Source organism: Chelonoidis abingdonii, chromosome 2 (genome assembly GCF_003597395.2).
Source record: "Chelonoidis abingdonii isolate Lonesome George chromosome 2, CheloAbing_2.0, whole genome shotgun sequence".
In the NCBI taxonomy this organism is placed as follows: Eukaryota; Metazoa; Chordata; order Testudines; family Testudinidae; genus Chelonoidis; species Chelonoidis abingdonii.
The window spans coordinates 227951968-227978135 of record NC_133770.1 but is presented as its reverse complement, the minus strand read 5'-3'; the positions used below and the strand labels follow the sequence as shown (position 1 = coordinate 227978135).

Below are 26168 nucleotides of genomic sequence, written 5' to 3'. Positions count from 1 at the left end.
GTCTGCTATTCAGACAATTTTCATCTCATGATGGTCCCATGTCACCTTGGTGGTCTTCTCTTTTACAAGTTACCTTGGTCTTGTTTTCCCAGTAAAGAGACTTTGAACATTAAAGGTTGTATATTTGTTTTACTAATTAACTTTTCCTTTCACCTAAAATTTTCCAACACAACATACCACTTTTTTCTGTCTGCAGTGACATTATTTAAGCAAATCAGCACATCTACGTAAGAGGAAAAGAACTGGAAAAATGACATTCAGGCCAAGCAAAGTTAGCCTGATACCTTGGCCTATGTATTACTTCATTTACTATCCATAATTATAAATTAGCAAAGTATAACTAACAAACCTTTTAATCTTATCAATCAGTAATTTTCATTTTTAACTTTTCATATTGTAAATTGGTGTATTTACACACAGTATATACATACAGAAGCATATTATCATGATCTTTATTTGAGGGTATTAGAAAGTGCTTTGACATCTCTCTTCAGTATTTCTTTGTCTTTTTAAAACATGGGTTTTTAGGAACTTTTCCATTCAAAGTCCAGCATTATGTATGTAAACTATATATTTTAAAAAAAAAACTTGCTAGTAATCTTGCTCATTGAATTTTGAGGGGTGCTTTTTATTTTAGGAGCTTAATAACCATTATTCCCCAACAGAACCAGACTGGTTTGGCAAGAAGCGATTCTCTGAAACTGAAGGGGAGGAGGAGGAGGCAGTGTTTAACTAATATTAAACACATACCAGGTATGCAGAAGAGGATCCAATGTTAGCTATAGAGACAGAGCCATCCTATCCAGCTGGGACAAAAGCATGACACAAAACTACAAAGCAAAGAGTAATCATCAAAAAATTGTTCACAATCAATAATGAATTGCTGAGGTGGTAAGAGGACCAATTTAAATATCTGAGAGGCAAAACAAGAAAAAGTGGTCTCAAGCACTTATACTGCCTTGCTTTGTCTGGATCCTATGAGAAACTAAACCAGCAAAACAGTCTGTGATGTTCACTAACTTAAACTATGTAAATGTACCATTTCTTGTAAGAGTTTTTGGAGAAGCAATTCATCTCAATCATCCTAATTCATCACTGCCATCTTAAAAATATCGTGCTTTAGGATAAGTCTATTTTCCTGATTATTACTACACTCTTGATTTGCTATTAGGGGAAAGCAACTCTTTGTCTGATTCTGTTCCATTGTCTCATGAAAGGGGGTCAGAACTAAATATTTTGAACCAAATAAAAGGAAAAGACAATGGCAAAGCTCAGGTCTCCACAAGAAGATTCTGGGCGATAAAGCCCTAAAATGGCCAGAGCAGAAGTGCTTCACCATATTCCAAACCATAATGCAATTTAATACAGAAAGTGGTGACATTAATTTATGCAATGGGGAGCAAAAGTGAAAATAGCTACAAATTATTAGCCTTCACTGAGGAAGGCAACAGCAGTATGGAAACCCTGTGCTGAGGTTACAATCTAAAGCCCCAATTCTGCAATGAGACCCTTGCATACTCAATGCATTCAAGGGGATCCTACACTGGGCATAATTGTCCAGCTGTGTGAACATCATTGCAGGACCAGGGCCTAATGCTATATATAACATGAGGAGTGAAGCTACCAAATGAAAGGGAGGCTATGAGATGAAAAAGGATAGATTTAAACCAACAAATTCAGAAGGTCGTTCTATTTTGATATGTGCATGCCTTGATGGCTCAATATAGTATATATATTAAATGTGTTTGGGTAATTATTATTATTAACTTACTTCTAGTGGGCGCCTTCCAGATGGGCCATGTATCTACAGGGATGTGTAATTTTCAGAAACTTCTTGAAAAGGCTGCTCAAGTATTTTCCCTGTTTGCTGGAAGATGAGGGAAGGAACTTCTGGCAAGTATGTCCCAGGATAGAACAATTCCTACTATCCCATCTTTAGCTACTCAAGATCTCTCACTGGCAGTTTTCATCCTCTCAACTCTGTCCATGTAGTCATGCCAGAGGCACATTGGTGTAACTGAGGGGAGCATTTGGCCCAGTGTTTTCTGTGTTGTTCTATGACTTGGCCCAGATTATAACTATTTCACAGTCTGTTTTAAAAATGTGTTGTTTATAAAGCGTTCTCTGACACAATCTGAGTACAAGAGGGTGCAAAATGCACAGATTAAAGTCCACAAGGACATTAGGTTATGAAGGAATTCATATGTAAACACTACATTTTAAATTAATAGGACTAAACTAGAAAATGAAACTGAGATTTAAAAATAGTCACAGTGGAAATTAAATGTTATAATTCATCTAAAACATTTATTAAAAAAATAAAGAGTGGGCCACATTAGAGTCAACATTTGCTAACAGCTAATACCGAGTTAGGATGCAGTTATGATATTTAGTCCACATTCTGTATAAAGGAAAAGGTTGTGGTAACTCTTGGTGAAAGGTAAGTTATTAATGGTGATGGCCACTGAATATATTTAATATACTAAAAGACGGGATATAATTTTGCTGGTTTAATAGAGGGAACAGGTTTGGTTTGTTTTTTTTTCTATCTTGCTTTTGCCCTTGGCTGCAAAGGAATCCAAGAAACAAGGAATATCATTGGCCTCTTACTTCTTACTATTTGTGCCTTTGCTATGAGACTTCCCAATGTATTATGACTCAGAAGGATAAAGAAGTTATTTTCTTGCATAGGAACACACCATGACACTAAAGCTGCCTTGTATGTAGACACTAGTCTGTATCTATTTGTGTGATTAATTTAAAACTGATGTTTCAAATAAACTTTATTTCTGCACACTTGCTATATTAATAGCCTCAGGCAGATTTCTCAGTCTCCCAACTGTGGATATCCTTAAACCCTATGATTGTTTTTAAATTCTTTTTTAAAAGCCTCAATTCAGCTAAAATAGCTGTAAAAATACATGGATACGCAGTAGTTTGTTTTGTGCTCATGAGAAAAACAGAAGTTGTGCAATTTAAGCATCAGGCCTTCCTCTTCACACTGAAACTGAAAAAGTTACAAGACATGCCCAACTTTCTATTATCTATTATCCATAACAGGAGGATTCTGGCTTCTTGCATTCTGAAGGGCTCACTTTGAAAAAAAAGTGTCTATAAAATGAAAATGATCTTTGAAACATTGGGATTCCCCTAACCCCAGTATGAAGACTATAGCACTGCTTACATATTTAAGGTTTTGCCCAGCCAGTGTTGGATGGCTATACTCCTATTGCAGCAAAAAATAGAAAACAAAAAAGATTAATCATTCAAAGTTAAACTGTCTGATTGTAAAGCTAGAGCACTTTTCAATAAATGCTTGAGATTTATTACCTCTAGAGAAGCTTTCCTGTGCCCCTTCTTTTCTCGCTCCTTTGCCCTTTACAGACCATTTTATTTTCTTCTACCCAGTGGTGGCTGGGGATCCAACAAGAAATGTGGAACCGGTGCTCACAGATAGATCCGCCCACCTGCTTTCCAGTGGGAAAAACGTGTTTTGGCTAAATAAAATTGGCCAGCCAGCTAATCAATCCACTTTGGGGCTCTTCCCACATCATAAAAAAAGCGTGCTGCACTCACAACATCTTCTCTGCTGTGAATCGCACCACAGCGTCCTTTCTGGAAATGTCCCCATCTGCGCTGCTCTACACTTCCACCTCCCAACTAAAAAAAAGCCAGCAACTCCAGCTTAGAAGTGACAGGCACCCTTTTATCCCCTTCATCAGGTCCAAGCCCCTTCTGCCCCTACACTAGGTCAACACAAACACACACACGCTCTCTCTCACTCTCTCTCTCTATCTTGGCTTTGTCTTCTCTCATACACACAACACTCAAGCTCATAGAAAGCAGAGAGTTGTTAGGGCTGAATAAAGATATAGCAGACAAAACCAGGTATGCCAACCTGACCAAAGTCAGGCTAACAGAGGTTTCTGGGAAATCTTTGAGTAGAAAAATACTGAGAAGCAGCATTTCTCACAAAGAGCTGGGAAAAAGTGAGATAAGGGAGGGGCTGCATTCCTAGCATAGTACCAGCTGTGCTGTGTTAGGAACAGTTCCTTTGAAGAACTGATAAGAAACTCCAGCCTCCTTACTTTCACTTCCTGGTTCTGTTCTCTGTCTTCCCTTAACTCCCCTACATTCCTAACTTTTGGTGCTTGTTAAGATATTATTAATCACTTAATGCTGTAAAACACAGGGGCATGCATGTATACTAAAGGTGTCTAGTTTCTAGTTGTTAAAAGAAGGGGGTGGGTTGCTCAAGTGAATAATCTATGACGCGACAGAACTGTCTATATAAGCTTATACTAAGATATAAAGAGGAAGCTGGTTCTCTCTGGAGATGAGCTGCTCTCTGTTGTTGTGTGCACTCTTAATAAAGAGCTTTTGATCAGACTTTGCTAGTGTTGCCTGTCTCTCTCGTGGTCAGACAACGAACCTCACCTTCTGGGTTCAAGTCCCCAACAGAATGAATTTAAATTTTTCAATAAGGAAATGAAATGGTTTCGCTATGCAGCTATACCTAATATAGGTTGCACCATAAAGAGAAATGTGTTTGGAAAATAAAAAGTTTATAAATCACTTGCTTATTTTTCCTAAGTCAATGGAATAGGAGTTAGTATTAAATAACTGAAGAAAAAAAAAGTACTATCTTGGAAACATGGGGGAAATTTAAATGAGGATCAATGGGCAGATGGAATACATACTGTTTCTATTTTATTGCTCAAATAAACTAACAGATAGTTCATACTTTGTTACATGAAGCAAGAATAAATTATTGCATAAGCCATACAATGCCTATCAATCAGCCACTTCTGTTGTAGAGTAAAATTACCAAAAATATAAAAGCACATAGTCAAAGTTGTTATATTAAGATATAGGGGCAGGATTTTATAATTGTACTATGAGAATTAACGTATGATTTGTTTTAATCCTGCCAGTCACCCTGTTTGAATAGCAGAAAGGAATGACAAACCAGAACAATCCTTATGACTGATTATGGTCACCCTTTTGTTTTAGGATAACTTATAATGTCTACTATGGTTTCCGATGTGTGTATTACAAATTAGGCACTCTAGTTAAATATACATTTGTTTGCTTTAAGGTTTAGAAAGAAAGAGATAGGATCTTGTATTGAGTCTGTGTTAAGGAGATTAGAGCAACATTGAAGGCCTGGGCCCCAATGTAAATTGTTTTGATAATAAGATTTAGGAAGGCTTAATTTACAATGCCTTTTCTTGCTTAACATAAAAACTGCTGTATACCTTTAACTGTAAAAGACTGTTTGTGTGAATGAGGAATGTATGCATCAGGAAAAGATAAGGTGTGAAGGCCATTGTTATAGCCAGATGGTCAGGGAAGAAGGAGTGAAGAACCATCAGGGCGCATCCATAATGAACAAAGGGCAGATTGCTGACCCTGAGGTGAAGGCTAGCAACCCTAGGGACAGGACAATTGATTAAATCTAAACCAGGACAGAATGACCCTCTTGGTGGTGTATTGCAATGTTTACATCAGAAGATAACAGCGACTGACTCAGCAAAATCCATAGACTTGTACAGAGAAAAAAGACTGTGAGAACAGAGTGGCTGGCCATGGGACTTGGGGTTTGTCTTGCCACAGTCCAGGAACACTGGATCACAACTGACAGAGCCCGGGTCCCCTCTGTGACAAATCTGGCTGGCCAGTAGATTGATCTAGACTCTGGGCTGGTAACTATAAACATCAACTCTGTGTGTGTGTGTGTGTGTGTGTGTGTGTGTGTGTGTGTGTGTGACTGAAAAGCATATGCTAACTGCTGTATTCTCAATAAATGTAGTGTGTTGCCTTCTCCACTCCAAAAAGATCCCATGTGCTTTGTATAGCATAACATTGAAACTGCTTTAGCTTGCAAGTGTTCTCATCGGAGGACAAAATCTGTGGGGAAATATCAAAGATGATTTTATTAAAACTTCAGCTCCTGGAAATCCTAGCCAGTAAGCCCTGTTTGCGGGGGTGAAAGTAAGCTAGTACGGGCTGGTACAGTGTACTGGTAAAAAAATTGCTGCCAGTACCAGCCCATACACAGCTGACGTTAAAGCATTGCCACAGCAGCACTTTAAGGCCATAGGAACATAAAGCGCTTTTATGTCATTGCTCATTCCCCCCCTTGCCCCCGGCTGCCAACAGGGTGGGGCAAAAGGAGCAGCTGCCCCAGGGCCAGCGATTTAAAAGACCCAGGGTTCTGGCTGCTGCTACTGCGGGAATGGCCTAAACCCCGGGCCCTTTAAGTCACTCCTGGAGCCCCTGGCAGCGTGCATGGGCTGGCTGGGGGATGCTGACCTCTCCAGCCCCACCCCTTCAGCTCAAGGCCCACTCCTTCCAGTGGCCTGGAGATGGCCCCCATTCCAGTAAGTGTTAAATGTTACTTTCACCCTACCCATTTGTGAATTAAGCAGCACACAAAGGCCAGCAGGGTACCTCCCCCATGCAGCTTACTGCTTATGCCAGACCTGCACAACATGCGGCCCACGCCCACGGCGGGGGTGGGGGAGGAGGTAGGCAAGCGGTGAGTGAAGAAGGGGAGCTGAGGAGGCGAGAGGACGGGCAGTGGCAGGGAGGGAGATGAACTGGCATCTGGCCCCAGCCCACCGCCGCTGCACCTCTGCCCCACTTCTCCCCTCTCCCCTGTTGCCTGCGAATCAGCAGTTCGCGCAAGAAGCCTGGGAGGGCTGAGAATCAAGCAGTGGCTTTGCGCTCAGGCCCAATGAGACGGAGCCAAGGTTAGCTGTGGCGGGGGGTTGTGGTTTCGGGGGGCTGGGCGGCACTGGGGGTGTGTGTTTCAGCAGCACTGGGGGAGGGTTCGGTGGGGCTGGGGGGGTTTCAGCCCCCAGCTGTTTTCTTTGGAGTAATATGGCCCTCGCCGCATTACGAGTTGTGCAGGCTGGCTTATGCTGTGGGTACATCACAATGGCACAGCAGTTATATAAAGCAGCCTTTTCTATGGCCTGGCTCAGCCTTTTATAATGCTGGCTTTCATCTCAGGACTATCCACCTGGTAAGCTCATCAGGCTCCCTATAGGTACAAGTGATCCCTTTTACCCTTCCAAACCCAAACTCCCTACAGCCCCCCTACTCTAACTATCAGGTGCCCTGAGTGCTCTAAATGAGCTTGGTGCTGGCTTTCAATGGGCTCAGTTTATAGTTGCTCACAGCATCCTGTCACAAACTGCTTATAAGTATTAAGTAAACAGCTTTTAAAGAATCAAACTCAGCTTTGGGAGAGTTCATGTCACGTCTACGTTCACTATAAAAAGTTGATTGTAATGGATGATGCAATATTTGCCAAATGGTGTTAAATACATTTTTCTCTACTCTTTGGAATATATTTGCATGTTGCTTTTTAATAACCTTTTCTTTGGTGGGGTTTTTTTAAGGCTTGCCAGGCTATTTATTTCTGCCCCTTAAGCAGGTGTCGTTGTAGCAACTGGTGTAATAGGACACTAACTGCTGTTCTGTTACAGGTGTATTGACCTTTTGTAAGCCACGTCAGGTGAATGGGACCTGGAAGGAAAAAAAACAGTCTCTGACCAGCATTTGTAGTCATGTCACATTTATTACTCCAAGAGTATGATCCTTATCCATGTTCCAACCTCTTTATACCAGATAAGAGGGCTAGAGCAGTACAAGGAGCTTCTAAAAGCCCCAGATCCAGGGATGGGAAAATTCTATCAGTGAAGGAACTGAGAAAGACAGCCACAAGCTGTCATCCAAGGAACCTCCACCCCCTTCCCCCCCAAAAAAGCTTTACTGCATGGGAGTGGGACTGAGGTGGGTGGCCCTTGTTGTCCCAGCCCTTGAAACAGCCCAGGATGTTCTGGGCACAAATGTGGAACCTCTCAAAGCTGCAGCACAGAATCTCATCTCAAGTAGTTGAAATGGCCAAACACTGCTGTTGGAAGGAAGGAAGGAAGGGTGTGTGTGTGTGTGTGATTTAAAACACATTTTAGTTCCTCCTATCCCTCTACCATCATTCCTCTGAAACAACCCCACTTCTTTCTCACCATTCCCATAGAATGCATGATTATCGTTGTTCCTACCTATTCCCCCCTTAACATTATGAGCCGCCAGGGTTTTTGTCCATGTATTTGTGTGCTGAGGTTGCACCCATGCACCATTTGGATTAGCATGACACTATCAAAAAGCCTCAGCTGGCAAATCAGTGTTACTTTGGACATTCAAGGTCCACAACCAGACTCTAAAGGCTAAGCTACGCCAGAAGCACTAGATCGGCGCAGCTGCACCAATGAGTGATGTAAGCAGGGCTGGCTCCAGGATTTTTGCCACCCCAAGCAGCCACACAAAAAAAAAGCCACGATCCCAATCTGCGACAATTCAGCAGAAGGTCCTTCGCTCCAAGCAGGAGCGAGAGACCCTCCACCGAATTGCCGCCGAATACCTGGACTTGCCGCCCCTCTCCAGAGTGACCGCCTCAAGCACCTGCTTGCTAAGCTGGTGCCTGGAGCCAGCCGTGGATGTAAGTTATATCAACATGAGAAGTATTGTAGACCTGCTCTAAGGCGCCAATTCAGTGAGATACAAAAGCACCCTAACTCAAATGCTCTAAGTAGGGTATTTGCTTAAATGCCTTGCTGACTACAGTAAATCTTATGCATCTTTCACTTCTACGGGTCTAATCCTGCTCTCGTTGAAGTCAGTGTTATATGTCTCCTTGATTTACATGGTGCAAAATTCTATGAATTGGATTACTAGTTCACTTGGTGATCCAGTGATATAGTTAATAGCTATTAAATATGCAGAGAATCCCTGTACCACATCTGACAGAGTGTGCATGCATGCGCAAAGCCACAGTTAAGCACCACCCTCCTTCAGTCTTTGCATGTCTTTAACTCTTATAAAAGTCTATAGGAATTTCTCTTATGAAAAAAAACAACTGCAAAACTTGGCCAAAAATATATGCATGTACTTAATAAAGTAATTCAAAACCACAACACCATGGTGATTAGTCATTAACAGTAATGAAACAATCTATGATCATGTAGGAAATTGGGTATGGTAATCTGTTTTGGATGAACCATCAACTTACCTCTTGCAGTATTAGGCTTTCAGGAGTAGTTTATTACCCTAGCATAGTTAGATATTCTGCTTGTCTCTCAGACTTGCTTATAACAATACAACACACACTGAACAACTGAACACAAAAAAATAATTTAAAAAGTATTTATTTTCTATTTTTTCTGGTATGATCCTTTACAAAAAGAAAACCAAAAAACCCCAAACAAAACAGAGATAAAATTTTATTAGAGGTACATTAATGAGCTTAAACAACTATGTGACATGTTTGTCACACATACATAATCACAAATAGCCACAAAAACATAATTAAAATTAAATAAATAATTTGAATGGTTTCATCTTCATTTTAAAATCTTTAATATTTAGAAAATATATAGCAATTTCTGTTACATTTGTTCAGTCATTTCTTTCCATAAGAAATTAAAACTTATGAGATATACTGCAAATGTGCTAAGGGATAAAAATAATTCAAAAATAGCATTTTTGGAGGTGTGGGAAAGTGAGATTGCTAATGATAATCAATTTACTGATTGTATATCCAGACTGTGCAACTTTTGCAATAGTCATTTCTTCAACGAATATACATATTTTACTTTAAATTTATATTCTTAGCATGTGAAGTGTTTAAAAGATAATATTTTATGCCTTTATGCTTGCTTTGTGCCCAATAGATATTTTTTTTCTTAATATATATTACATAAAGCAAGTTTTTCTAGAATATCTGGCTGGGATTTTTATTTGGAAGGTGTTGAAGCTGGAAGTCGTAAATATTTCTCAGAAGTGCCAACTGATTATATTATCTGAAGGAGAATGGTTAGATTATACATTGACTCAGTCTATTTTTATCTAGATTATGGTTGAGGAAGTTCTGTAATAATATACAGAATCCAAATAGAAAATATTTTTATTCCCTTGAGCAAAAGGTGATAGATAACATGAGTTGAGTGGTTGCTAGCATTAGCCACCAATTACAGCACTACAATGCAGATAGCACAGGATTTTCCAATGCTCTCAATAGAAGACAACTGCCACATCTCAGGTACCACTGCTAGAAAATGGTGACTTTTTAATAGGAACTTGTACTCAGAATTTAGTTGACACTATAGGCCTTGATTCAGGAATGCACTTACCAGCATGCTTAAGACCACTCCGACTCAGGGAAGCTCTTATGCACATACTTGGCTTTAGTCGCTTTAATCTGAAAGTTAATCACATGCTTAAGCACCCTCCCAGAACAGAGATGCTTTTCTGAATCAGGACCATACTCCTTATTAAGGACAAATACTATCCCCTCCTCCACAGGTACAGCGAGTTCAGTATAGCTCTTCCGCATGACAGGGATAGGAGCTTAGAAGGCCGCACAAGGGCTCTGCATGCATGCAGTGGTTCTGGGTGGGGTACGTTTGTAGCAGGGCAATGGCTGGGTAGAGCAGTGTTACTCATTGCTCCTCAGATTTTTCACCTTGTGTAAAGGGAAAGAGGCCCATATTAGGCTCAAGCATTGGCTGTATTGGGATTCCACCACCACTCTGCAACTCTAAGCCAGTGCACTGTACAATATAATGTACAGTGACCACTATTAATACATCAGCATTTGCCAAATGGTTGCATGGAGTCAGCACACAGTTGCCCGAATTATTTCATATTTTAAGCAAAGGAAAAGTTATGGTATCATAGATACCATTGTATGGTAAGTGATGGATGCTGCCTTTATAATGGCATCCACTGTACAGTCACATGATCTTATGCCTGTTTGTCATTTTGTTGGACACAAGATACATCTTAAGGCATTGAAGGAATGAACATAATTTGTTTAAAACTATACGCTGTAGACAGCCAGGGTACGTCGACAGTGCAATCAGGTGGTGTGAAGGCAGCATGTATAGACATACCTGAGCCAGCTTTGCTCTAGCTACAGAGGTAGCAGCATGAGTAACCACAGAAGTGAAGACAAGGCAGCATGGTGGTAGCTGCTTGAGTACATTCCCAGGGTTCTGGGTGGGTGGGGGTAGGCCATGCAGCCTCCCATGTGCTTTGGCTTCACTGCTATTGTTATTCAAGCTAGCTTTGTTCTAGCTAGATCAAAGCCAGCTCGGGCATGTCTACTCATGCCACCATTATACCGTCTGATTGCAAGGCAGACATACCCTTAGTTACGGGAGCTGACACTTTTGTTCTGATCCCAGTGAAGCCAAAGGGATTTTGACATTTACTTCATTGGGAGCAGAATAGGGCATTAAGGCCCCAATCCTGCAAAGTCTTACTCACATATTTAACTTTATGCACTGTGAGAAGTCCTACTGATGTCAAGTTAAGCATGTGTAAGTCAGGGCCTAATTTGGTGATAAAGTTTTTTGGCATCTAACTCTAAATGATATAGATACAGTATATTATTATTTTACAGAATGAGGCTCATCATATTCCTAAGAATTCTGGTTTCAGTAGTCCAAATTGGAAGCTAGGGGCTGGGTTTTCAAAGCGCTGAGCACTCATAGTTGGAGCCCTATTTTCAAAAGATCTCAGCTGAGTGCTAAATTCTTTCAAAAATCTGGTCCTATATTTGTAAATAAATTTAGGGATGTGAAACATATAATTTCTTCACTCGTGAAATCCAGAACATTGTATCATCAGAATCTACAACACTTTTATAGCAGAATTACATCTATGCTATACCCCTGAAACATACCAGGCTATGGTTAACTCTGTGCAGTTCAATCTAAAATTTTCCATCATGACTCAAATCAAGTATTTTAGCCTACGATTAACAGCTGTGTATCTTATAGGATAACAGCAGACAAGGTACATTTTGCGTAAAGAAATATTTTGATCAAACTAATTCCAAGGGTCAAGGCCATAGATAGTACAACTCACACATTATTCCAAGAGTTTGGTTTTTTGGTTGTGTTGGTAACAGAAAGGTTGGTATTTAATTGTAACACAGCCTTTTCCCAGAAAATGATCATTTCATTAGTTGCATACAGGTTTTGTAGTTGCTTGGATGCACAGAATTATAAACATTTTAATACATCCAATGATTTGAGGGTAATATTTCCTGTATTAATACTGCTATACATACATTTTGCTGTTGGACACGTGTGTGCATGACGTGATTAGTGATTAAAATGGGATACTCATAAATGTATCCAAGTAAATGGCCCTTAAACACTTTTATAATATATTTCACATTTCTCATTACTTTTATAGGCTCTGTAATATGTACTTTAAAATTTGCCTCCCTTGGTCCCCAATGTTGACTTTCCAATTACCAGTTACCCCTCTCTAGGATGAACAACCTGACAGACATATCTATTGCTGAATAAATTGGGAAAAGATTTATTTCCATGATATTAGTATGCAATGGTGGGGTAGCCATGTCAATCCCAGGACATTAGAGAGACAAGGTGGGTGATGTAATCTCTCTTTCATTGGACCAGCTTCTCCCAATAAAGAATATTATCCCACTCACCTTATGTCATTAGTATGCAAGGCATTCCTGTATTTGTATACCAAGACAAAGATGCAGCCAGTGCTAATTTTATGACATCTGTTTCAGCTTTTTAAAATAAAAAATACTGATGAATCCCATAAGTCAGTTTAGATCTTCCAAAACAAGGAAAAATCCTGATTTCCAATTTTCACTGCAGCATCTGTTAAATATTCTATGCTTGTTACATGTGCAAAATTCCCACTGGTGATAATGGCAGTTCTACATACAGATTATGTAACAAATCTCCAGCGTAGATTGGAAGGGGGGATTTTGCCTCAAATATTTCATTGATCCTTTTCAGCACTATGTAGAATGTGTTTGATTTCAAATCACATTCTGCCATATGAAACTCTTCAAATCTTAGTGCTTTCACATGGAATGCTATCAGTTATGCTTCATATATGGTGCTATATTCAGAGTTTTATATGAATTTAAAGAAAACTTCGTAAATTGTGTTGGACCAAATCCTGCTTTCAGTTCCAGTAGTGGAGTCCTGTGTATAATGTGTACTGGTGTAAACTGAGGACAGATTTTAGCACAATATGTGTTGATTGGTTTTTAGTTCTAGTACCACCAACAATCTATTTATCTAGGTATTTATTTACACCACGACTGCAATGTCTGAGAGCCATAATAATGATTTTTAAAAAGGGCGGCAGATTTGGGAAGAGAGAGGCAGTAAAATTATTCTTAAAATAAAACTGGTCTCCTGTTTTTAAAATGGTCATTTTTGCATTATAATTTTTCTGCTTGATGCTTTCTTGACAGGAAAAGAGGCCCAATTACTATGCTTAACCCCTGATACGGTTATAGTTTCAGATTCAAAACATCTGCACTTCATATTATCTAAGGGCCAAATCCTGGGTTCCACTGAAATCTATGAGAATTGTTCATAGGTTTCAATGAGGACAGAGTTTGTCTTCAACACAACAGTTGTTATTAAAAAATCATTGTTTGCCAACAGTTACTACACAAGTAGCTGAGATACGACAGTAGGGTAGTTAGTATGAGAAATAACCATGCTAACTATGTAAAATGTGCTGGCAATTTTTTGAATAGGGCAATCACGGTAACTATACTTAATGTTCCTGGGAGTCAGGCAGCTACTGTGAGTCTTGTGCAGATTTTCAAAAAGGTGGATTTCCTCTTATGTGGGTAAAGACAAGTGCTGGTGATAAAAATCATGAGAGAGAGAGAAGCAAGCAATCAGATATGTCCCAAACATTCATTTTGAATTGTGCCCTTTCTGAAAAAAAAAAGTTCCTCTAAATTTATATTTGAATATAAAATAATTATACATTACCTGGAACACTGATAAATTTAACCTGTCTGGCACATAAGGCAGAGCTATAAAAAACGTGTCCATAACCCTCACGCGATATGTACGTTGGTAGCTGATAGAACACATGGAGGATTTGGACCCTGATCCTGCAATTTCTGACACATGGATGGATCCCAGCATATCTGCAAGGGTCTGCCCATACATTTTAAATTGAAGGTCTGGGACCTAAATGTATAACTGTTACTTTATAGTCATACTAAAATATTTAAGTTTTTTTATTTTTAACTGGCTGAATCCTTTTGCAAACTTGGGAACTCTTCCTTTTCCTCCCCCAACTGCCACCCAAACATATTCCAGAAATAACAAGAAACAACAGAATAATGATTAGTATTTAAAACATTATACACATGCTACAGCTGCAGCGGGCTATTTTTTATTTTTTTTTGCAATAAAATTCATGTGTGTTACTGTAGGTGTATAAATATTTGATTCTTTTGAGTTATGTGGTCATGTTTTAAAAAAAAATCCTCAATTTACTAGGTTTCAGCTACATCACAATAATATTCCCAACATTTATCTGCTAGTTTAAGATTAAAGTCAGTTGCAAAAATGGTATTCAAGTAATGTATCTTTGGATGCATGGAGAGTAGTTCCAAATTTGCTCCTTGAGCTTTACATTCATCATGAAATGAGGCTCTTAGAATAATATGTACAATATGTAGTCCGAGATTATGTCATATTTTAACTACAGAAAGCTATTGTGTATTATGTCAATTATTCTAGCTTTGCAGTTTATTTAATTTGTTCTCATCTTAAACTAAATAAATACATAAATAAAAAGAAATAATGTCATTTAGTTGGTAAGAATTCAAAGTGTGGAATCATTTTTCTAGTGTTACTGCTAGTGCCTGTTTTATTAAGAGCCTGAGTGGAACAGAGTTCTTGCCTCCTTGCTTGTGATATGAAATCAACATTACATACTGAAACAATGTGTTAGATGTACAATGTCTGAAACAAAATTCAATACTAAGGTTTTGTATACAAATACCCTTAGATTACAAGACCTCCTTCCCTTTAAAACAGGAGAATGAACAAAGCAACCGTTGTACCAGATCTGTCACTCACTTGTACTTAATTTATAATTGAAATCAAATTCATATCCCACCTATTTTGACTTGAAGAGGGTCCTGTGTCTGTAAAAGTTTCTCCACTATATTTGTCTTTATGTGCTAGACCAATATGGCTATAACTTTATCATTACAATTAGAACAGAATGACAACAAAATAGACAACAATAGCATGTTTCCATATAGGAAAACAGTATGAAATTACAGGAGTGTGTAAAGTGCTTTCTTCTTTGAGGAGATACTTACACAAATGCCCTTTCATGCTTATCTCCTTGTTGTCACAAACAATATGCCTCTTGCTTGCTGTTGTGTCATTTATACTATTATGCTATTGCCCTATGTTTATACTCAGAGCTTTGTATGTTGTCATATAAAAACATCTGAAAATAAGTAAATGACAATTCTAATTGTGTATTATTACAGACAGCTGAAAATTTTATTAAATACTTAAGTGCTTCACCGTGTCATTTGTTTTCCTGTTGCCTCCAGTGTTGCTTAAAGCACTATGTAAGTACATAGATCACACTAAAAGCATATCCATCCTATTCCAGGGTTTCAGCTAGGATTATTTACTGGAGTTGCAGAACAGAGATGAATGTATGATCCCATGTGACCATTTTTCTGCTGAAACTGCAGCATGGCTTGCCTCTTGGATTGGTTTCCATGTTCGCAGTCTCCAAAGGTCTAAATGTGACGAATATTTATACATTGTTATGTACTGTTGGTAAGTGGTAGTGCTGAAATGCAAGATGTCAAGTAGTATACTTTGATTTGCCAGTACCAGAAGTTGTGGCAACAGCAGATGTGGCGGCTTGACTGCCTACATACAATGGGTCCAAACAAGCCACTTTGGCAGCAAAGAATGAATGGATGCAGTGAAGGACTGCAAACAGATTGGAAAATTCCAACTCCTGAAAGTGAAAGCAAAAAGATTAAACATAAGAGACAAAACAATACATCACAAAGTCATCCCCATTACTGAGCTTACATAAGTGGTCTTAATTGTATGACAGAAGGTTACTAACATGGCTGGCTTTCTTTTTCATGGTGGGACGTTGAACACTGAATGTGCTCCAGGCATAAAAGAATTATGCATTGTGGCAAATATGGTTGAATTTATGAGCTGAATACATTCAAAATTCCCACTGAAATGTAAAGGTCCATCTATTTCAATGTAAACGAAAGGTGAAAAAGAGAACACTTTGATGGCTTCTTCTTTTTTCCACGTTGCCAAGCAATATATAGGGTCCATTTACAGACCATTTATTCTGTCACTCTGGACAGTATTTCTAGGGTGCTAGAATAGATTTTTTTTTAAGAATGCTGAGAATATCGTAGAGTCAACAAAAATTGCTAGATCCCCCAGAGTGACCGCATGTCGTATTTTTAAGACTGTAATTTTCTCCTGTCCCTGACATTGAGGTTTTTATCTAGAGTTATTTTGCCTTGAGGAATTCAGTGAAATATTTACAACCTTGTGCAAAATGTTAGGGAACAGCCTGACAGTAGAAACCCCAGCTGGGGGATTGTGCAGTGATGTAATAAATGGGTGGATCTTCGTTAACCTCTGTAAAAATCTGAGCAAGTATATTCTGGCCGTGCTCAGAAGTGAATTTTTAATTGCTCCCCAAACCACTAATTCTCAATTGCAGTGACTAAGTTCATGCCAAGTTTCACACATCTGCCATCTGTGCTTTATTTAAAAGAAAAATCTGTTCAAAATGTTTTTAAACATTGGAAGAGGTGAATTTTCACCACTCTGCCAGGGATTTTACTCCCATTTTCCAACAAAAATTTATTTTCCGATGGAACCCAAGAATGGAAATTCAGAAAGCTCTGAGCATGAGAAAATAGGGCATTGTCATTGAAGCTGCTTTGCAACAGGAACCAACAATCTCTATAATAAAGTAGTGTTCCATTTCTTTTTCTACCTCCCTTTCTGCAAGTACAATTAAATTTTACCTAAAACTTAAGCACAGAAACCAATACTGCACTGGAACCTATATTGATACTAGGTATTATGAGTACAAAGCATATCGTTTTCCCTTGTTTTTCTCAACAGACTAAGATTTAATTTAATATGTAATTAGATATTAAATCTAATATTATAGTCTGAGGATTTTTCAAGGCAATTCAGTAATCTTACTAGCTGAATGTTCCTATACACTTCATAATTATCATTACTGGACGTTAAATTTTCAGTGCATTAGTGTAAATATTATCAGTTAGCACAGGTGTTTCGGTAATTGCAACACACTGGAAAGATTCAAATAGGTACCTGTGAGGTTCATTGTGAACTTGTAAATAACTCAGAAGTTTCACCACAAAAAGAAAACCACCTCCATGAGAGGCATACAGCTCTTACCGGTGATACTTTTGTGGTGATGTGCAAGTGAAGACACGTTCTTTCTGTTTACATAGCTTTTAGCCTCCTGAGGATACCCCACAGTGCTAGGTGACCCCTCTAGCCAGCAGCTCTGCTTCTCTGTTGCCAGGTAAACAAACATCCACCCCTCCCTCTGTAAAACCCCAGGAACTTTGAAACTCCCCTTCCTATTTTCTTGGCAAGTGCTCACTTATCTGGCCAGGTGACAATGCCTGCTCCATGGAGCAAACGATCCCCTGCTTGGAGCAATGCTGAACTATGGGAGTATGTCCGTGTTTTGGGAGAGGAGGCTGTGCAGGGACCAGGTTGCCCCGCCACCACCTCCCCCCCGTTCCCATAAGACCCATCATCAAACTGGAGAGACCTGCACTGTGGGATAGCTGCAGGGGCGGCTCTAGGTATTTTGCTGCCCCAAGCACGGCAGGTAGGCTGCCTTTGGTGGCTTGCCTGCGGAGGGTCCGAAGCCGCGGGACCAGCGGACCCTCAGCAGGCATGCTGCCGAAGGCAGCCTGCCTGCCACCCTCGCGGTGACCAGCAGAATGCCCCCCATGGCTTGCCGCCTCAAGCATGTGCTTGGCATGCTGGGGCCTGGAGCTGCTCCTGAATAGCTGCCCTGGAGTGCTCCTCTAATCCTTGGGGGAACTGTTGCTAATATAAACACTCTCTGATGCCTGAAAAATTGAGTATATAAACTAGTGCTTTACTTTTACTGGTTCTCTATCACTGGTGAAACTTACAGCGCAAAACTCTGCAAGTGTAGACATACCTAAAGAATCGGTGACTAATTGCCACGTAAGTGCATTTGCAACTTTACGCGAACGAGCACTAGGTACTTACACTGATCACATAGACTAATCCTGATGAGTATTGCTCTAAGAATGCCCAATAGGATATAATAATTACTATCCCTTTAAATAAAATGTAACTAGATCTGAGTTACTGTATTGACTAATTTTAATCTGCTAATAATTCACAGATAACAACATATGAAAGCTAATAGCAGTACCTTGGTTACTGTGGAGAGAAGGGCAGAATTACTGGGCAGAATACAATAAAACACTAAAATATTAAATAGGTGGAAAGGCTAGGACTTGAGGCTTTTTCTTACTTAAAAAAATATTTTGTGATAATCCAGGGAAACCTTTTATAGATTACAAAAGGGATTGGTAAAAGTGACAGATAATATTTTCCCAATGGGGAAGTGTTCACCCAATAGTCAATGTGAACTAAAATGAGAAAACTACAGAACCTAGGCTAAACTGTTTAACAAGAATAATGTGAAAAAATCTGCAGGGAAGGCCACTAAAGCAGAGTTCAAGAGACAACTACTGGTACTCTGGTTTCTGGGGAAAGAGAGAATTGGAAAGTATAGCAAAGAATTGGAAGGTGATGTTGAAAGCAATGAAAAATGTTCAATTATAGCAGGGACCAGATGGATTTTTCTTGTTTTTTATACTTCTTTCATGTAAGGCGCTGCTGTGATTTTAGAAATACACCTCAGAACAAGTCACGATACAGAATCCTGCATAATGTGCTCAAAAGATATAAGTGGTTCTACAAAGTTGATAGTAATCTATTAAAACATTTCTATATGCTAGAAAACACATTAGAAATGTTTTGTGAATGAAGGATATACAGTCACCAAACGCATAAGAGTGCTAATTTTTTAAAAGATCCAAATATCTTTAATAATGTACCATTTTATGCTTTCAGAAACAAGTCCTCTATATATAGCTTTGAGGTATGAACTGCACCATTCTTATCAATGGGTACTAACTCAGATATAAAGACCAATAGTTCAAAAGGTAAACATTGTTAACTGTTTCACTGCTCAACAAAGCATGAAAAAACGGAGAGAAAGTATCATCTTATGGTGATCTACAACAGCATTTATACAGATACAAAGAGAAAATTAATTGATGAAGACCTACAGAATTTTCAAAACAACCCAAGTGACTTAGGTGCACAACTCCCATTGAGTTTCTATGGGATTTGTGCCCATAAGTCAATTAAGAGCTATTGAAAACTCCACATTCAAACCCCTGAAGGAAAAAGGAAAACGTACATGAGGGACATATCAACATGCACCTACCTGGCAGTGATTTCCTAGTTAGGGTTGAATTTTAAAATGTGCTTAAAATGAGACAAAATGTTTGTGTTTTTTTAAAAGGAGGTCACCGATTGGTGTGAAATGTCATACAGTATTAGTTTTTATGTCCTAGGTAGTGTTTGTTTGTTTTATCTTAATAATGTATTAATAAGAAGTCTTTGAATTTTGACTCTGGATGAATTTTTTGCTTGACAGTTCTTTTCATTGGTGACTAAAAGCTCTTTAAAAGTTTGTCTATCTACACAAAACTTGGTAAAGATGTGTATTCTCAATAGACATAGTACAATGGGCAGTTTTTGTTTGTTTAAAGATTAGGGTCATCTTTATCTATTGTACACATTGTAATTGAAGATGTATGCACTGTGCACATAAACTTGATTGATCAGTGCTGAAGGCACACAAATGTGACTGATGAGAGGCACAGATTCATGCAAGCCTCACTGATGGAAACAGGAACACATAAAAACTTCTCTATCAGAAGATATATTTTGCTGACGGATGCTGTCCTAAGAGAGAAGAGTTGTATGCAGCTGCTGCCAGATGAAAGTCACTTAACAGTACTTGTCCATCCAAAATTACGCACCTTACTGTTACCATAACTACTGCTCAACACAGACTGAGCACCTCAACCTTAACTTTACCCTTCTACAGATGCCAGCCTTCCATTTATCCCTCTACAAAATGACTTTTTCCCAACACAACCAACTACTACACCAAACATCCATCACTTCTATGAAAGGGGAAAATCTAATTTGGTAACAAGGTGTGTGAAAAAGAGTGAAAGCAGAACAGAAATTACACCGAATCTGCACAACAAACAAAGTAATTGGGATAACTCTCAGAGTAAATATATCAGAGGGGTAGCCGTGTTAGTCTGGATCTGTAAAAGCAGCAAAGAGTCCTGTGGCACCTTATAGACTAACAGACGTATTGGAGCATGAGCTTTCGTGGGTGAATACCCACTTCGTCGGAATATACACTGACAGAGCCAAGTAAAAGAGAAGACAACACTTGTCTCAAGTGTGTAAATGCATATTTATGGACTGAAGCATCTCTTATTTTATTAATATTAATGACATGATCAATAAACATCTCTTCTTTCAAACACAGAAAGAGGTCTTGTGTAGGTTGATTTGTTTTCTAAAATCTGATTTTAGTCTCTCTCTCTAAAAAACTGGCATTGTATAAAGAGAATGACTCACAAAATCGTTTTACTTTTCATTTGATTATTTTTAGGCATCAGTGGAGAAGATGACAGCACTGACTAGTAGCCAAATTTTTGGAGAATACCACTGTGGAGGACCAGGTTAAATACTATGTTCAATGGCACCTTACATGCTATAAGAAGTGCACCCATAAACTCATCTGGCGAGGTTGGAGAGGAATTGTGTCAAGCACCAAGAAAAAGATGAAGATTCCAGGACAAGTGCCAGCTGTGGGTGAGATTCACCTTATACTAGGTCCCATGGCATGTTTCAAGAGGAACACCTGCTTCTTCTGCCAGAAGCCAGAAGCCTAAAGGCATCAATTAAGCACAGTTTCAACACAGGTGAGAAACTGTAGGAAGCTGTCACTGTTAATGAGAATGTTGCATGAAAAGTAAAGTTAAGTGGTTGCATTGACCCAAAAGATGCCCACACATATGACCCTGCATATCACATCAAGTGCTATACCAAGACTGTGCATAATGTATTGCATGAAAAGGTAAAAGGAACAGAAACAAATACTGATTTTACTACCACAAACTGTGTGACTCAGCTGGAGTCAAGGCTCTACTGGATGGGTAAGCGGTGGCACTGTCTGATCTAGAGGCTAAGTACAGAGAAATAGCTTCTTTGAATGGAATTGAAGAGGAATAAAATGTGAGGGATCATGGTCCTCAAACCCAGGCCAGGCTCAGACCACAGCTGCCTCCCAATAGTTCACCTGAACTAGTGCAGTAGGAGGCCAATGAAGCTCTAACTTGCAAAGGCCACCTGGTCACAAAGCTCCTGACTTGGGGGAAAGTCCAGCTCCACCAATTTGCTGGGATGCTCTGCTTAAACCAGAAAGAGGCACAGGAAGTTGCCAAAGCAACTAGGTGAATCCTTGGCTGGCTGTTACTACAGACCCGGCCTACCCCCCGATTCCTGAGCCATGCCTGTTCCTGGTTCCTGTCCTCCTTATTCCAGACCCCAATCTGTTCCTCGTATAGCGTAGGAGCAGGGGCTTGGAGTGAGGCAAGCCCCTGCTTTCCTGCCTCACTCCAAGCCCCTGCTCCTACGCTGTACCACTGACTCTGGCTTTGACTCCTGACTTGGCACCAGACTCTATCTTTGACCTTCAGCTTGGCATCTGACTCTGACCCCAGCCCTAGCCCTGACTCTGGTTCCAGGCACCTGACTCTAACTATTAGGCATGACTGACCAAACCCTAGTCCCTGCAGAAAGGCTCTTAAAGCACTTATTGAAGATGAACTGTGAGACAAAGACATACTTTTTAGCAATCCTATTTGCAGAAATCAATCATAGCACATATCCTTAAAAGCTGAAAAAGATGTGTCTCCATCAAAAGCAGAAGAACTCGCTGGTCAATAGTAATATGAAGACTCTGTTTGCAGCTGTTATATTTTTATGAAAAAGCATTTTGTCCTGCAGTATGTGGGAGTTTCAGGGCTCCATAGCTGATGCCAAACCTGAAAAGGACCTGTACTTCTTCGCTAAGTGGTGTATTGGTGACTGCAGTGACCTCAGCATGGCAAGTACGACAGAAAGGAAGGGGAGTACAAGGATGCCACTTTGTCACAAAGCCTCAGGTACGAGTGCTTGAGTGAAAGGCAGGCTTCCAACACATACACGACAAATGTGCACTGTACATGTAATCTCCCTAAGTGGCTGTTAGTTTAACAATTCATTCCAAAACCCAAAGCAAATTCCTCATGCAGCTGATGCACAGCATTGGCTTCTCCATTGACTATGGTGACAAAATACTTTGCCTGGAGACTGAAATTACAAAAAAAGGTTCTTCACTACGTGGCACTGCATGAAGGGCTGTACATTCCCCCAGACCTTGTCAAGGGTAGGTTTATATTTTGTGCTGCTGATAACTTAGATATCTTAGAAGATACAACAAATGGCAAAGGTACCCTTCATACTACTGCTATGGTCAGCTATCAGGAGCATACTAAGGGGGACCAGTCTGAAACTCAACTGCTGTCTGGACCAGCAAAGAACCATTCCTTGAAGAAGCTTCCTGACTCACTTACTGTCCCACATAGGTCTAAAAATTCTGAAGCCAAGAAATCCAGTTTTCAATGAAGCAGCAGTCAAATGGACTACTGTAGATCTTTCTACATTCACTAACCTTGACCTAATCTGGTTATTGTGCAAAAGTGTGATATGCACCAGCCACAAAAAAGGCATTGAGCACAGCTTCAGCTGAAGAGAGGAAAGACATATCCGAAAATGATGTAGACACCCAGGACACAGCATAACCCACCATTTCAGGAGATCTGTTGTGACTGTTAATTGGGATTTGAATCTCACAGAACTGGAAGGTTTTAAGAAATACTTTTGTGCTTAAGATGTAACCGGATATTCTGCAATGATTGCCTGGTACTTCACCGGCATAAGAGGTGTAGAAAATTCTGTAGAAAGGAAATAGTGGAGGAATTTCAGAAAAGATGTTGAGTTGTTAAAAGGTTACCAGGTCCATTCTGCGTACTTGGTTACTTCATTCAGATAAATGAAAATTGCTGGGGTTTTGGTTGGCACAACCCAATATCCAAATCCTCTCTCCCAGTTTTTCCTGACAACCCCAGAACTACACTGAATTTTGAATGAAACATTAAGCTTGGGTGAGATGACATCCCCAGAAGTAACAAGACACCACCTAGATTCATTAGGTGCTATTAAATGCCAATGAGGGGCAATTTTAAAGCTACAGGATGAGTTTACATTCACTGGCAACCCATTTGCATATGATGGATCAGAGCACATTGATATCATGACAAAAGCAGTTTTCAGTGTTAAGACAGCTAAAGATGTCAGTCGAATGGACATGTTTGGTCATGGCTTATATGAAACCCTCAAAACTCAAAGTATTATCCAAGGCACCATCAATCTATGGGCTCCAATCAAGAAAAACGGACATGGATGAGGATCACTGTGACAACATGTGTAGTAATGGTGCCATAGATGGATACAACACTGATGATGTTTTGATACATAAGAACATAAGAATGGCTGTACCGGGTCAGACCAAAGGTCCATCTAGCCCAGTATCCTGTCTACCAACAGTGGCCAATGCCAGGTGCTCCAGAGGGAGTGAACCTAACAGGTAATGATTCACCAGTGCATCTCTTCTACCATCCTCTCATCCCTTCCGACAAATAGAGGCTCGCGGACACCATTCCTCTACCTGTCCTCTAATAGCCATTATGGACTTTAAACACCAGATCCTCTATCCCGTTTCCTTTTACATGCTTTCCAGTTATCCTAGCCTTCACAACCTCCTCACGGTAAGGAGTTCACAAGCCTTGCTGTGGCCTCATGGACCCGAACTTCCTTTTCTTTGTTTTTCACCTGCTAGCGTACTTCAATTCGATTTGGTGACCCTCGTCTCCTCGTACTTTATGGGAATCAAGTATAACTCTTTCTACTCCACTTTCTCCACTACTCCTGTTTTAGTTCCTCTTCATATCCCCCCTCTTATCTCCTCTTCCGTGTTTTCAGGTCCTACGAGTCCAGGCAACACTCTTTCCTTCAGTACTCCAGATATGTTCTTTTTTTATGTAGGACTTTCCAGTCCTTTGGATTTAAAACCGCTATAATTCTTTAAAAAAAGTTCTCCCCGGCCTGCCATGCCACGAGTTGGTGACAACTATGGAATTATGATTTTGTAGCCATTCTTACAATCAATCAATGACACCCTCTCTTCTTTCCATCTCTAACTTGCTCAATGGGAGATTAAATTCTACCTAACATTATGCTCTCAGTATTACCAGGTAGCGTATTCCCTTGCTCTACCCATCTGAGCAGCTTTGGTTCCCCATATCAGACTTATTGTTTTTATCCAAGAGTCAAGTGCATGACCTCCGTGTTCGTTCTCTTCTATTGACTTCCATCCCCTTGTGGATTCTTGTAAATGGGCCTATGCTTGTTTCTGCTTCCATAATGCTAAATGTGTACGATTGGGATCAGGTAATCATGGCTACCTTTCCTCCTTGTTCTTAAGGAGAAACCTGTTCTCTCTTTGTTAGGGTCCATAAATTCATCAGGACTTCAACAAGCTTAGCTCCTATAGATGTTATATACTAACCTTTTCCAATGATTTTAACTTATCCTCAGTGAGTCACCAGCCTCTTCATTAAAATACCTTATTTCGATACACTTCTATAACCGTGACAGACCAAACCGTCGTGAGTTACAGGGAAGTCTGATAGAGGGTCAAATACTGGGCACCTGATGAGTAGTTTTCTGTTCCTGACGCTGACCAGACAAGGTGGCCTGCACTAGAGTGCCTCAGAACCTACAGATCAGTATAAGGCAACGGCCCGACTGATAATAACACCTGCGCCACCTCCAGGCAGGCAAGCTAGTCAGGGCTACTCGTGTGATCTTTAAACCGCGAGCTTCCACTCCAGTCGGCTGGGGGAGCCAAGAGAGGATAGTGTGTGTGAGGACGCTGGGAGCACGAGGCACAAGAGCTGAAGATGAGATGAGAGGTGTGTGCGGGACGACTAAGGAGCTACAGCGTTACTGACTACCGGAGGAAGGTCGCTGTGGTGAAGGATAAACAGGTGTACTTCGGAGATCCGTCCGGCCAGAAGGAAAGTAGCCCGGCGGTTGTAGCTGTCATGTCAGGCTGTTTACAGGACGGCCACCATAGACAGCTGCAATCCACAGGGCCCTGGGCTGGAACCTGGAGCAGAGGGCGGGCCCGGGTTCCCCCCAAACCTCCCAACTCCTGATCAGACACAGGAGGAGTTGACCCAGACTGTGGGGAAGATCACTGAGGGGAGCAAATCGGCCAATAAGCGCAGGATCCACCAAGGTAGAGGAGGAACTTTATCACACACAGTAATATCGTATACAACCAGTTACTTATTCTTTGGTGTTCAGGCCCCCTATTCTCTCCCAAGTTATCTGGACCCTGATTATCATGGTCCCTTCTTTCTACGGCCAACTTTATGAGGACTTATAAGGAGTTCAAACAAAAATAACAGTAGCAAAACAAAGATAGCACTACAACTAAGAGTCTCATCTTGCAGACCTGTGGGCATAGCTCCAGCTGAGCCCCTTCTTGCTACCTCCCAGGCAGTCCTTTATGTTTTCACTGCTCCTGCTAATAGGTCAGAAGTAATTGGCCGCGGCATTAAACTGTTAGGGTCAGGCCTAGGTAGTGGCCTTTTTCCTGTCTCAGAGTTTTATAATAGGGATGTTGAAAAAGGGGGCCCAACTCATCTCTGGCAAGTTTGAATGCAACTCTTTTCACCACATAAACCATTAGTAATTTGGGCCATTGAAGTGGTCTTACTTGCACATCTACAATATTGGTGTTAAAACAAAACAAAACAAAGGGAAACTAAAATTTCCTACAAGTTATATTACTCAGTCTCTGTTTCCGGTTTCCTGATTGGTCCTCTGGTCAGGTGTTTGGTTCCCTTTGTTAACCCTTTACAGGTAAAAGAAACATTAACCCTTAGCTATCTGTTTATGACACCCCCC

General features: G+C 40.2%; 1 protein-coding gene across 1 annotated transcript in view; it reads right to left on the bottom strand.

Moving 5' to 3' along the window:
* Nucleotides 1–15647: 15647 nt before the first annotated feature.
* Nucleotides 15648–26168, bottom strand: part of SNTG1 (syntrophin gamma 1) — a 275551-nt gene continuing 265030 nt past the window's right edge. The window contains exon 17 of the mRNA XM_075063014.1: nucleotides 15648–15876. Coding sequence (XP_074919115.1) covers nucleotides 15718–15876 — 159 coding nt within the window. The 3' untranslated portion in view covers nucleotides 15648–15717. The remainder of the gene's footprint in view (nucleotides 15877–26168) is intronic.